The following is a 14,575-nucleotide window of genomic DNA, read 5'->3' as shown; positions in this document are numbered from 1 at the left end:
GATAATTTTAATATCACTGGCATCAGTGAAACATGGGGACGTGAGGAAATTATTGAAGGGGAATTCCTCCTCCCAGGGTATCATCTACCGTTCAGAAAGTACTGAACAACAGGAGCAAGTGGTGCTTCATGTGAAAAAGGATCTGAATGCAACAACAAATGAGGAACTGAACACCATGGGATCCTCAGAGACAGTATGATGCAACATACAAGCTCAAGACGGTAACATACTGACAGTGGAAGTATTCTACAGGGCTGACACAGGAACAGCAGAGTAAGTTACAGATTTGCAATATATGATCAATGTTGCATCCCAACCCAAAATCTTTATAATGGGCGACATTAACCACGAGACAATAGATTGGGTAAATCTGACATCACAAGAAGAAGGAGATCAGTTTCTAGACCTGGTGCAGGACTTCTTTCTCATACAATATGTGGTAGAGCCCACTCGAGGTAACAGCATTCTGGACTTTGTGCTAACATCAGAAGAGAGCATGATCGATCAAATTAAAGTTGGAGAAAAGCTCACCCTTATCGGGTGATCACAATATTGTAAGATGGAATACGATTACAGAAACTCACGTAAAGTTCCAGGATGATGACCTTCTAGAATACCATCGAGGAGACTATCGTAAAGGTAAATCCAGTGACGTAAAGGAATTGGCAGATGCATTATGCGTACAACTGAAATTCCTTTTCAGAAAAACCCTGGACCAAGGGATATTTCCCCTAGGTTGGAAATATACAAATGTTACCCCAGATTTTTACAAAAGGCAGAAAGAGCTCGGCAAAAAACTACCGTCTGATCAGCTTGACATCACACATCTGCAAACTCACGGAGAGAATCTTAGGGGAAAGAATCATCTAACATCTCAGGAGTGGGGAATTGACTTGTGAGATTTAAATTTATTGGATTTATATTAATTTATATAGCAATTTATATTTTACGTTAATTTATATTTTTCGTTGGGGGACTGTATGAGATTTAAAGTGGACTGTATAAGATTTAAAGTGGACTGTATAAGATTTAAAGTGGACTGTATAAGATTTAAAGTGGACTGTATGGTTTAAAATGTCTCACAAATCGCTTCCTTACACTTTCCGGGGGTTAATGGTTGATATGTAGTCTAGCAATCAAATTATTGATTGGTAGACATTCACTACAATATTACCAGGAGTTAAACCAAAACTAAAATGCATTAGACAATACTTGGGAATCCTTATCTGATAAGAAGGCTTCAGTTTAATAGTGTAGAGTAAGTGGGTAGCCTGCCAGTCACGTGGTCTCACTCTTTGAGTGGTTCCACATTAAGTACTTCACTTCTCAATTTACCTGTCAACGAGATTGCACAGTAATATTTGCTGCACATAAATAATTATGTTAACAGATATATTATAATATTCTGAAATAAAGGGATGAGAATATTGCTTTCTTTGGTGTTTTGTTTATATGTGGCATAACCATAGCAGTAAATTACACAATGAAATTAGAGCTCTACAAATCATCTTGTATACTGCACGGATATAATGCCTTTCCTGGATACGACGGAGTCAATATTTGCTAGCTAACTCTTCGATATTAACTTGTATGGTACAAATAATCGAGATGACAGCATGACAAGTCTGAACTGTCCGAGGTAAAAATGGCTACTGCCTGAGGCCTCCCTCTCAGTGTCCTTATACCTTACTCTCCAGATGCGTTAAGAAGTGGTAGAAGACCCTCATTTACTCAACATAAGTACTGATCAAGTGAAATGTTTTTATGTTTTTTTATGGTCCAAAGACTGCTGTATTAAGAATAATCCCCAACAGAATTAGCTGGTTAATTTAATATCGACGTGGCAATGATATCCTGTTTTCTTCCAAGGGAAAATTCCACTGTGCCACATCCACTTTAAGTGATTAAAGCACTATTTTTTGGGTTAATTTGTTATTTACACAACATCAGCAATATTATCTGCATATTGTATTAAATGTTGGTACATGGTGTCGGTTTTTCCAACATCAGGGAACAATCTTGTAAAATCAACGCAACATGGGTTTGTTAAAAATAGATCATGCCTTACAAACCTGCTTACATTTCTGGAAACGGTAACCAGCTATTTAGACAAAGGACTTCCAGTAGATATAGTTTACATGGACTTTGCTAAAAGCTTTGACAAGGTACCACTTGAAAAAATAGCAAGGAAAAACAGGCACATGGAATAAATGGGAGAATACTGGAATGGATAAAACAAAGGTTAAAACAAAGAAAACAAAGGGTCGTGCTAAATGGGAATGAATCAGACTGAAGAAATGTGGTAAGTGGGGTGCCACAGGGGGTCCATTTTGGGGCAACACTTATTGTCTTATATATTAATGACATATATGAAAATATTACAAACCACATCATCAAATTTGCAAATGACACTAAGATCTATGGTAAAGTGGGAAGTGAAAATGACATTGAGACCTAACAAAGAGATCTGCATGAAATCCATAAATGGTCAGAAGACTGGCAAATGCTTTTTAATGTCGGTAAATGCAAGACCTTGCATGTGAGGCATAACAATCCATGTCATAACTACCAAATTTCCAGCACTACCTTACAACAGTTTGATGAAGAAAAGGACCTTGGAGTCAGAATCCATCATTCTCTAAAAACTGGACAACAAGAAATACAAAAACAAGTCAAACTCTGGAAATTTTAATCAATCATACTTTTACCTTTAAAGAAAACAAGGTAGTCATTCCACTGTATATGTCTCTGGTGCGGCCCCCACCTGGAGTATTGCATCCAGGCATGGAGACCGCATCTTCAGAAATAAATAACTGCACTTTTAAAGTTGCAACACCGGTAAACTAAAATAATTCCAGAGCTAAATCATCTCTCGTATCAGGAACGGTTGAGGGCCACAGGGCTAACAATACTGCAAACGAGGCATGATAGGGGGGGATCTCATCGAAACCTTTAAATTTGGAAGATATTGATCCGGTCAATTTCTTCGAAAGGTCAGATGTAACACGAACGAGGAGAAACGGTTTCAAGCTTAAGTTGCCACAATGCAGGATTGAGAACAGGAGATGCTTTTTCATCCATAGGGTTATTCACCCCATGGAACAGCATACCCGCCGAAGCCGTAAACGGCAAACCTCTCTTGGGTTTTAAAATACAACTGGAAAAGGTCACCCACTGGATGGGGGCTGTGTGCAGGACAAACATATCAATTATGACACTAGCTCTCCACATATGTTTGTTGCTTCATTTAGAAACTGTACTTGTGGTCGATCTCGAACCCATTTATGATGTGACGACTTATACTGAATTTTGTAAGTAGCTCATCAAGACTGAAACTTGCTTAGCTAAATTAACTGTGGAGTTCAGTCCCTGAGCCCATTATGTGCCTCTGTAATCCTTTCCATTACCGCCCACCCGATGGGTATGGGGTGCATAATAAATGAAATAAACTAACTAAAGATCCTCACGGCAAATAGGGAGACGTTTTACAAGCCGCCGGCTTCCTGTTCTCGGAGGCTACTAGTATTAGTGGCCTTCAGGTAAAGTCAGTTAAGTAGCATCTTATACCCATATGTTCCACAGTAACAACCTGTAGCCATATGTTCCTAAGTAACAGCTTGTAGCCATATGTTCCAACGTAACAGCTTGTACCCATAAGTTCCCTAGTAACAGCTTGTAGCCATATGTTCCACAGTAACATTTTGTAGCCATATGCTCAGTAGTAACACCTTGTAGCCATATGTTCCCTAGTAACAACTTGTAGCCATATATTCTATACTAACAACTTGTAGCCATATGTTCTGTAGTAACAACTTGTAGCCATATGTTCCCTAGTAACAGTTTGTAGCCGTATGTTCCCTAGTAACAGCTTGTAGCCATATGTTCTATAGTAACCACTTGTAGCCATATGTTCCACAGTAACAACTTGTAATTGTAGCCACATGTTCCCAAGTAACGGATTATAGCCATATCTTTCCTAGAAGCATCTAGTAGCCATAGCTTCCTTAGTAACAGCATGTAGCCATATCTTCCCCATTAAAATCTTATATGTGTATCCTCATCAGAAACAATTCGTAGCGATATCTTACAAAAAAGTCTACTCATATCTATATCCACCCTAGTAACGGCTACTAGTGGAATCCTCCCTATTACCCGCCTACAGGAGTATCCTTGCTAATAACAGATCATAGCAGAGCCCCAATTAGCAACAGCTCATAACGACATCGTCCTCTTGCAGGTAGGATGAAGACTAAAATAACTCATCGTTGCTATAGCTGCCAAGGTCGTGAGGAGCTTTACCCTTCCGTAATTATCGTGTAGTGTAATCACCTAAGTTGGTCTGGTCTTATTCAAACATATGTATATATTCTCATCGTCAGAAGAAATTTCAGCACCCCCTGATCTTAAAAAGAAAAGCTTGATCACATAATTTCCAGAGTATCATGATTTCTTTTAAAATTTGTTCATCTCTTCAAGAGACGCCGGTTGGATGAGAGGTGTTACTTCCAGGCCCCTGAAGGAGGAGGAGGAGGAGAGGCACGAGAGCGGGAGGACCTCCCTGGGTGAGGTGTCGGAAGCGGCGCTGAAGGCAGGCTCATGTGAAGGGCCTTCCTTATTGATGTCTGTGTTAAGGGGCAGGTCTCCTGGCGATTGGCCATCACCCTCCGCTGACTCCATCTCAAGTACTGAAATAATAAGGACAAGTTATCATTATATGTCTGTCATCACCACACAGTGTAATGTAACTGTCATCACCACACAGTGTAATATAACTGTCATCAGTACACAGTGTAATGTAACTGTCATCACCACACAGTGTAATGTAACTGTCATCACTACACAGTGTAATGTAACTGTCATCACTACACAGTGTAATGTAACTGTCATCACTACACAGTGTAATGTAACTGTCATCACTACACAGTGTAATGTAACTGTCATCACCACACAGTGTAATGTAACTGTCATCAGTACACAGTGTAATGTAACTGTCATCACCACACAGTGTAATGTAACTGTCATCAGTACACAGTGTAATGTAACTGTCATCACCACACAGTGTAATGTAACTGTCATCACTACACAGTGTAATGTAACTGTCATCACTACACAGTGTAATGTAACTGTCATCACCACACATTGTAATGTAACTGTCATCACTACACAGTGTAATGTAACTGTCATCAGTACACAGTGTAATGTAACTGTCATCACTACACAGTGTAATGTAACTGTCATCACTACACAGTGTAATGTAACTGTCATCAGTACACAGTGTAATATAACTGTCATCACTACACAGTGTAATGTAACTGTCATCACCACACAGTGTAATGTAACTGTCATCACCACACAGTGTAATGTAACTGTCATCACCACACAGTGTAATGTAACTGTCATCACCACACAGTGTAATGTAACTGTCATCACCACACAGTGTAATGTAACTGTCATCACTACACAGTGCAATGTAACTGTCATCAGTACACAGTGTAATATAACTGTCATCACTACACAGTGTAATGTAACTGTCATCACTACACAGTGTAATGTAACTGTCATCAGTACACAGTGTAATATAACTGTCATCACTACACAGTGTAATGTAACTGTCATCACCACACAGTGTAATGTAACTGTCATCACCACACAGTGTAATGTAACTGTCATCACCACACAGTGTAATGTAACTGTCATCACCACACATTGTAATGTAACTGTCATCACCACACAGTGTAATGTAACTGTCATCACCACACATTGTAATGTAACTGTCATCACCACACAGTGTAATGTAACTGTCATCACTACACAGTGTAATATAACTGTCATCACTACACAGTGTAATGTAACTGTCATCACCACACAGTGTAATGTAACTGTCATCACCACACATTGTAATGTAACTGTCATCACCACACAGTGTAATGTAACTGTCATCACTACACAGTGTAATGTAACTGTCATCACCACACTCAGTAATGTAACTGTCATCAGTACACAGTGCAATGTAACTGTCATCACCACAGTGTAAGGTAAAAGACATCACCACAGTGTAAGGTAAAAGACATCACCACAGTGTAAGGTAAAAGACATCACCACACAGTGTAATGTAACTGCCATCACCACACTGTGTAATGTAACTGTCATCACCACACTGTGTAATGTAACTGTCATCAGTACACAGTGTAATGTAACTGCCATCACCACAGTGTAAGGTAAAAGACATCACCACAGCGTTATGTAAAAGACATCACCACACAGTGTAATGTAGCTGCCATCACCACAGTGTAAGGTAAAAGACATCACCACAGTGTAATGTGAAGAAAGATCTACAAATATACATTAGAAAGTGAAGCGACGACGACGCTTCGGTCCGTCCTGGACCATTCTCAAGTCGATTGTGATGAGGGAAGGAGGCGAAGGAAATAAATAGGCAAAAGAGAGAGGTGAGGAGAAGAAAATCTTAGAGGAAGAAAAATCAAGGCAAAAGGTACGGAAGGTAAGGTGTAATAAAGGGGGATAGGAATAGGAATTAGAAAGAAATCGAAAGAGAAAACAAAAGAAAGAAAAAGAAAGAAAGAAAGATAAATGGAATAGTAAGCGTATTTTAGGTCACGTTTGTTAGAAAGTTTGGAACATGTTCTAAACTTTCTAACAGAGGTGACCTAACATAAGCTTACCCTAGAGGTAAGTTGACCAGACCACACACTAGAAGGTGAAGGGACGACGACGTTTCGGTCCGTCCTGGACCTTTCGCAAGTCGATCTGTCGATCTGAAACTGTTATCAACAAAGAATCAGAACACGTTAACTCTTAATACCACAGATTTAGCACACTGTAACTCTCATCATCACAGAATATAACAATTTCCATAGAGTGATCACACTGTAATTAAAATCATCACAGAGTCAGAACACTGTAACTGCCATCACAATAGAGTACGAATACTGTAACTGTCATCACCACAGAGTCAGCACATTGTAACTGTCATCACCACAGAGTCAGCAAACTGTAACTATCATCACCACAGACTCAGCACACTCTAACTTTCATCACCACTGACTCAGCACACTTTAACTGTCTTCATCACAGACTCAGGCCACTCCACATGTCATCACCACAGAGTCAGCAAACTGTAACTTTCATCACCACAGAGTCAGCAAACTGTAACTCTCATCACCAAAGAGTCAGAACACAGTAACTGTGATCACCACAGACTCAGCACACTGAAACTATCTTCATAACATTCTCAGCACACTGTAAATGTCATCATCACAGAGTCAGCAAACTGAAAAAGTCATCACAACAGAGTCAGCACATTGTAACTGGCATCACCCCAGAGCTACATTATACCAGTCATCACCACAGAGTCACCAAACTGAAACTGTCATCAACAAAGAATCAGCACACGTTAACTCATAATACCACAGATTTAGCACACTGTAACTCTCATCACCACGGAATATAATAATGTAGATGTCATCACCAAAGAGTAAGCACACTGTCACTGACATCACAAAGTCAGCACACAGTAACTGTCATCACCACAGTCAACTTATTATAACTGTCATTACTACAGTCAACTTATTATAACTGTCATCACCACACATTCAGCACACTGTAACTCTTATGACCATAGAATATAATAATGTAACTGTCATCACCACACAGTCAGCGCATTGTAATTGAAATCGTCACAGTCAGAGCACTGTAACTGTCATTACCACAGCCAACATTTTATAACTGCCACAGACTCAGAACACTGTAATTGTAATAAGAACTGAGTACGAATACTATAACTGTCAACATCATAGAGTCAGCACACTGTAAATGTCAACACTACACAGTCAACACACTGTAACTGTCATCACCAAAGACTCAGCACTGTAATTGTCATCACCACACAATCAACATAATGTAATTGTCATCACCACAGAGTCAGCACACTGTAACTGTCATCACCACAGCAAACATAGTATAACTGTCATCACCACCGGTGATGCCGGGGAGCCGGTCGGCCGAGCGGACAGCACGCTGTACTTGTGATCCTGTGGTCCCGGGTTCGATCCCGGGCGTCGGCGAGAAACAATGGGAAGAGTTTCTTTCACCCTTTGCCCCTGTTACCTAGCAGTAAATAGGTACCTGAGTGTTAGTCAGCTGTCACGGGCTGCTTCCTGGTGGTGGAAGCCTGGTCGAGGACCGGGCCGTGGGGACACTAAAGCCCCGAAATCATCTCAAGATAACCTCAAGATAACCACAGAGACAGCACATTGTAACTCTCATCACTGCCAAGAAAGAATTCTCTGTCATCATCACAGAGTCTGCGCACTTTAACTGTCATCACCTCAGAGACAAAATGCTGTAACTATCATCACCATAGAGTCGGCACACTGTTACTGTTATCATCACATACTCAGCACACATTTTAAATGTCATCGCCATAGAATCAGCAAATTATAACAGTCATCACCACCGAGTTAGCACACTGTAACCGTCATTACCACAGAGTTATACTGTAACTCTGTGAAGATGTCATATTCACAGACTGAACATACTATACCTGTTATCACCACAGAGTTATCACACTGTAACTGTCATCACCACGAAAGAAAAATGCTCTAACGGTCAACATCACAGACTCAGCCCACTGTAACTGTCCTAATCACATAGTTAACACATCACCTCAGATTGAACATACAGTAACTGTCATCACCACAGAGTCGGCACACTGTTACTCTCGCCATCTCAGATTTGAACACACATTACCTGTCATCGCCATATATTCAGCACACTGTAACTCTCATCAACTCAATGCTATACTGTAATTGTCTACACCAAAGAATATGCTCACTGTAACTGTCATCACCACATAGTAAGAATATTGTAACTGTCATCACCACATAGTAAGAATATTGTAACTGTCATCACCACATAGTAAGAATATTGTAACTGTCATCACCACATAGTAAGAATATTGTAACTGTCATCACCACATAGTAAGAATATTGTAACTGTCATCATCATAGAGTAAGAATACTGTAACTGTCATCATCATAGAGTCTACATACTGTTATTATCATCATTACATAGTCAAAACATTGTAACTCTCATCACCACAGATTGAAAATATTGTAACTGTCATCACCACACACTCAGCACTCTGTAACTCTCATCACCACAAAGTTATACTGCAACTGTCATCACTACAGCCGGCCGGCCGAGCGGACAGCACGCTGGACACGTGATCCTGTAGTCCCGGGTTTGATCCCGGGCGCAGACGAGAAACGATAGGCAGAGTTCCTTTCACCCTATGCCCCTGTTACCTATCAGTAAATAGGTACCTGGGTCACAGGTACGTAACACCACAGAGTCAGCACACTGTCAGTCAGCTGTCACGTGCTGCTTCCTGGGCGTGGATGCCTGGTCGAGGACCGGGCCACGGGGAAACTAAAGCGCTGAAATCACTCAAGATAACTACAGAGTCAGCATACGGTAGCTGTCATCACCACGGAGTTAAGATGCTGTAACTATCATCACCACCATGGAGCTAAGATGCTGTATCTATCATCACCACAGAGGTGCCACACTGTAATTATGATCTTCACAGAGTCAGCACACTTTAATTGTCATCACAACAGAGTAAGTAAACTAAGTGTCATCACAACAGAGTACGAATAAAGTACCTGTCATCAGCACAGACTCAGCACACTGTATCTGTCATCATCATAGAGTTAGTTCACTGCAAATAACAATATCACAGAGTCAACACACTGAACTGTCAGCACAACAGCCAACATAATATAACTTTCATCACCACACTGTAATTATCATCACGAAGGAGTCAGCACACTGTAACTGTCAGCACCATAGACTCAGCGCACACTGTACGTGGCTTCGTCACATACTCAGCACAGTGTACATGTCATCACCACAGAGTCAGCACACGGTAACTCTCAGAACTGGAGAGTTATACTGTAACTGTCATCACCACTGGTCGGCCGAGCAGACAGCTCCACTGGGAGCCGGTCGGCCGAGCGGATAGCACGCTGTACTTGTGATCCGGTGGTCCCGGGTTCGATCCCGGGCGCCGGCGAGAAACAATGGGCAGAGTTTCTTTCACCCTATGCCCCTGTTACCTAGCAGTAAAATAGGTACCTGGGTGTTAGTCAGCTGTCACGGGCTGCTTCCTTGGGGTGGAGGCCTGGTCGAGGACCGGGCCGCGGGACACTAAAAGCCCCAAAATCATTTCAAGATAACCTCAAGATAACCACAGAGTCAGCACACTGTAACTGACATCATCAGAGAGTCATCTCTCTGATAATGACATCAACACAGCAAACATTTTATACCTGTCATCACCACAGGGTCAGCACACTGTAACTCTAGTCGACGCAGAATACAAATACAATAACGGTCATCATCACATTATCAACCCACTGAAACTGTCATAATCACAGATTGAAAATACTGTAACTGTCATCACCACAGAGGAGCACACTGTGACTGACATCATCAAAGAGTCAACGCCCTGTAACGGACATCACCACATAATCAGCAAACTTTAACTTTCATCACGAAAGAGTCAGCACAGTGTAACTGTCATCATCACAGACTCAGCACACTGTACCTGTCTTCGTCACATACTCAGCACACTGTACATGTTATCGTCATAGAGTCAGCACACTGTAACTGTCAGCACCACAGCCAACATACTATAACTGTCTTCACTAAAGAATAAGTGTAACTGTCATTATCAAACAATCCACCAACAGTAACTATCGTCACCACACATTCAGCACACTGTAACTGTCATCATCACAATGTTATACTATAACTGTCATCACCTACAGAGTTAGCATACTGTAACTCTCAACACCAAGGAGTTAAGATGCTGTAACTATCGTCACCACAGAGTCGCCACACTGAGACTTTCATCATCTCAGATTCAGGACACTATAACTTTCATCACCACAGAGTCAGCACACTTGAACTCTCATCACCATAGAGTAAGTAAACTGTAAGTGTCATCATAACAGTCAACACACAGTAGATGTCATCAGCATAGTGTCAGCACATTTTTACTGTCAGCACTACAGCCATCATACTATAACTATAATCACCAAAGAATCAGCACACTGTAACTATCATCATCAAAGAGTCAGCCCACAGAAACTGTCAACACCACAGAATACGCACACTGTAACTGTCATCATCAAAGAGTCAGCCCACAGAAACTGTCAACACCACAGAATATGCACACTGTAACTGTCATCATCGAAGAGTCAGCCCAGAGTAACTCTCATTACCACAGAGTCCACATATTGAAATTCTCTTCATCACAGACTTAGCACACTGTAACGGTCATCATTACATACTCAGCTCACTGTAAGTGTCCTCACCCAAAGGTCAGCAATTAGTAACTGTCATCACCCCTGAGTCAGCATATTGTAACTGTCGTCACCACAGAGTCAGCTCATGTAACTCTCATCACCACAGATTTAGCACACTGTGCCTCTTATCCCCACAGAATCAACGTAATGTAATTCATCACCACAGATTCAACGTAATGTAACTGTCATCACCTCAGACTCAGCACACTGTAACTGACATCTTCACAAAGTCAGTACACTGTAACTGTCCTCAGCACAGCCAACTGCTGCTATACTATACTACAATGCTACAATACTATAACTGCATTCACCACAAAGTCAACACACTGTAACTGTTATCACCACCGAGCAAGAATACTGTAACTGTTACTACAACAGAGTCATTACACTTTTACTCTCATCACCACAGAGAAAGCACACTGTAACTGTCATAACCACAGAGACGGAACACTGTAACAGTCACAGAATCAGCACCCTTTAACTGACATCATCTCAGAGTCAGCACACTTTAACTGACATCTTCTCTGAGTCAGCACACTGTAACTCATCACCACAGCCAACATACCATAACTCTCATCACCTGAGTCAGCACACCATACCTTTTTTCATAAAAGAGTAAGCCCACTTTAAATGTCATCACCTAAGTGTGAACATACTGTAAATGTCATCACAAATGAGTCAGTACACTGTAATTCTCATCATCACAGAATCAGCACACTGTAAATGTCATCACCACCGAGTGAGCACACTGTAACTGTCATCACCACAGAACCAACATACTGTTTCTGTCATCACCACTGTGGCAGCACACTGTAACTGTCCTCACCATGGAGCCAAGATGCGGTAGCAATAATACACACAGTCGACACACTGTAACTATCATCATCACAGAGGCAGCACACTGTAAATATCATCACCATAGACTCAGCACACCGTAATTGATACATCACATATTCAGCACACGGTAAATGTCATCCCGAAAGAGACTGCACACTGTAACTGATACCATCACAGAGTCAGCACACTTTAATCTGTGCATCACACTTTATAAAGTGCATCACACTTTAACTGTCATCACCACAGAGTCTGCACACTGTAACTATCATCACCACAGAATCAGCATATTGTAACTCTCATCACCACAGAGTCAGCACACTGTAACTGTTATCACTACAGTCACCATACTGAAACTGTCATAATACTGTAACTGCCATCACCACAGAGTCAGCATACTGAAACTGTCATCACAGAATAGGAATACTGTAACTGTTGTCAACACAGCATCAGCACATTGTTGTTGGAAATAAACCAATATTTAATTACCATTGTATGCTAGGTATAGCATTTATTAATCCTACTAATTTGTAGAACTAACGGAAATTAATATTTTCCTTTCTGCGCATCATTTACCAAATTCCTCCTACTGAGGATGGCGGTATTGTGTCAGATAATACCCAGCAGAGGTATAAATACTATCCACATGCCAGAGAATTGAATAATATTCTCGACTTCTGTCAGTATTTTTTACAAGAATTTCTGACAATATAACCACTAGTGATCTAATAACAACGTGTTATCAGCTAAAAGATCACTACATAACAGTATATCTGTTATCTTAAATCAACATGGAGGAAGCAGAAATTTCTCTCTATTTCTTGCTTAATAAGAACACTGTTCATATTAATTACTATTTGACGAGAATTTAAATAATATCTAACTCCTTATAATTGCAACCTTGGTCTCATTAATTCATTAAGTAGAATATTCATAAGGAAAAGAATTTTCCGTTTCTACTGAAACATGAGCATGCATGCGCGGGCGAGATGGGTTGAGGGAGGAGGAGGGAGAGACTTGGCCATGAGACTTACGGACGGCAACAAGTACTCAGAGTGAGGAGGCGCTTTCGCAAGCTACGTGATCAGCCTTTGCAGTTAATTGGCCTTGGAGTGCATAATTTCTCCATCAGCGATCCTAGGATTGCATCGGCGAACACCAACACGGTTAAGTGGTTTAGTATTTGGTGTATTGAGCTCTTTACATTTAATCTTTTACCCTTAGTTAAACACAAGTACTTCCCCAATGAACTCTATTTATTCCATTTTTTTGTCTAATTGTGACATATTCAGTAGAGTGTAAGCTACTCCTACATTGTACTGGAAATTCCAGCATGTGTTGAAGTTGCCTGGGGAGAAATAAACTCCCCCCCCCCCCCCCCCACGCTAGCAAGTCACGTGTTCCAGCAGGTTCCAGATGACGCAACCCCACAACCGCGCTACCGTTCACTGTCACAGCTAAGAGGCTGAAATTTCTTACTAATTTACATACTAACATTTGTGTGTTATTGAGATTTAATGATATCTCATAATTATAAATAATTTACGTATGCTATGAATTTATTCATATATTTTTATGGCATAACTAATGTTAGATAGGAATTATTATCTTGTCTAATACTCATTGCTACATAATATTATCATTGATCCACTTATTTTCTGCCAAGATTGATTTAATGAATATTTATTTAATTTTTATATATTTCTTAATAAATCTTACTAACCCCTTTCGAGGAAGAACCAGCCTCGATTAAGTGTACTAGAAATACTTTGATTTCTAGTATTAACCACCTATTTAGTTTGGGAACGTTTAACTTTTGAGTAATAATTATTCGTACAGTCCATTAATGCTCTATAAATAATTCTTGATGATTACACCTTCCATAGGCACTGTGTCTCAGTCCAGTATATGACTTTATTTATCTGTTTCTCTTTGCATTAAAAAAAGGGGGGTCCTTCAAGTATTTCGATTTAAATAATTGAATATCATTATATTGTGAGTTAGATTTCCCACACTAAAATTTGGTCGACTTCGAACAGGATACATTATTAATTCTATAAATATTTTAGTGACCAGTTTACTAAATCAAATTTGCTGGTCCTATAACCTAATGATTAACTAATCATTTACTAATCACTGTGTGTAGTATTTTTAGGCTATACATATTTCATTGTCTACGGTTACCAGCAGTATACCCCATATGTTAGCCTAATCCACACCAATTTATCTATATAAATATAAATGGAAATGTTCGTTTGTTCAAAATCACTAATCTCCGAAAGTTCTTCACCGATTGCTTTGCAATTTTCACACACCGTTCCATTCGCATCCGGCCAAATTTTTATATA

General features: G+C 40.3%; 1 protein-coding gene across 1 annotated transcript in view; it reads left to right on the top strand.

Moving 5' to 3' along the window:
- The first annotated feature begins 331 nt into the window (after positions 1-331).
- LOC123771364 (uncharacterized) overlaps positions 332-14,575 on the top strand; it is a 40,681-nt gene continuing 26,437 nt past the window's right edge. Inside the window, exons 1-3 of the mRNA XM_069305234.1 lie at positions 332-540; positions 704-895; positions 4,477-6,030. Of these exons, the coding sequence (XP_069161335.1) occupies positions 332-540; positions 704-895; positions 4,477-6,030 (1,955 nt within the window). The remainder of the gene's footprint in view (positions 541-703; positions 896-4,476; positions 6,031-14,575) is intronic.

This window comes from Procambarus clarkii, chromosome 54, assembly GCF_040958095.1.
Source record: "Procambarus clarkii isolate CNS0578487 chromosome 54, FALCON_Pclarkii_2.0, whole genome shotgun sequence".
In the NCBI taxonomy this organism is placed as follows: Eukaryota; Metazoa; Arthropoda; class Malacostraca; order Decapoda; family Cambaridae; genus Procambarus; species Procambarus clarkii.
Note: the sequence above shows the minus strand (reverse complement) of the source record. Positions and strands in the feature narration are given on the sequence as shown.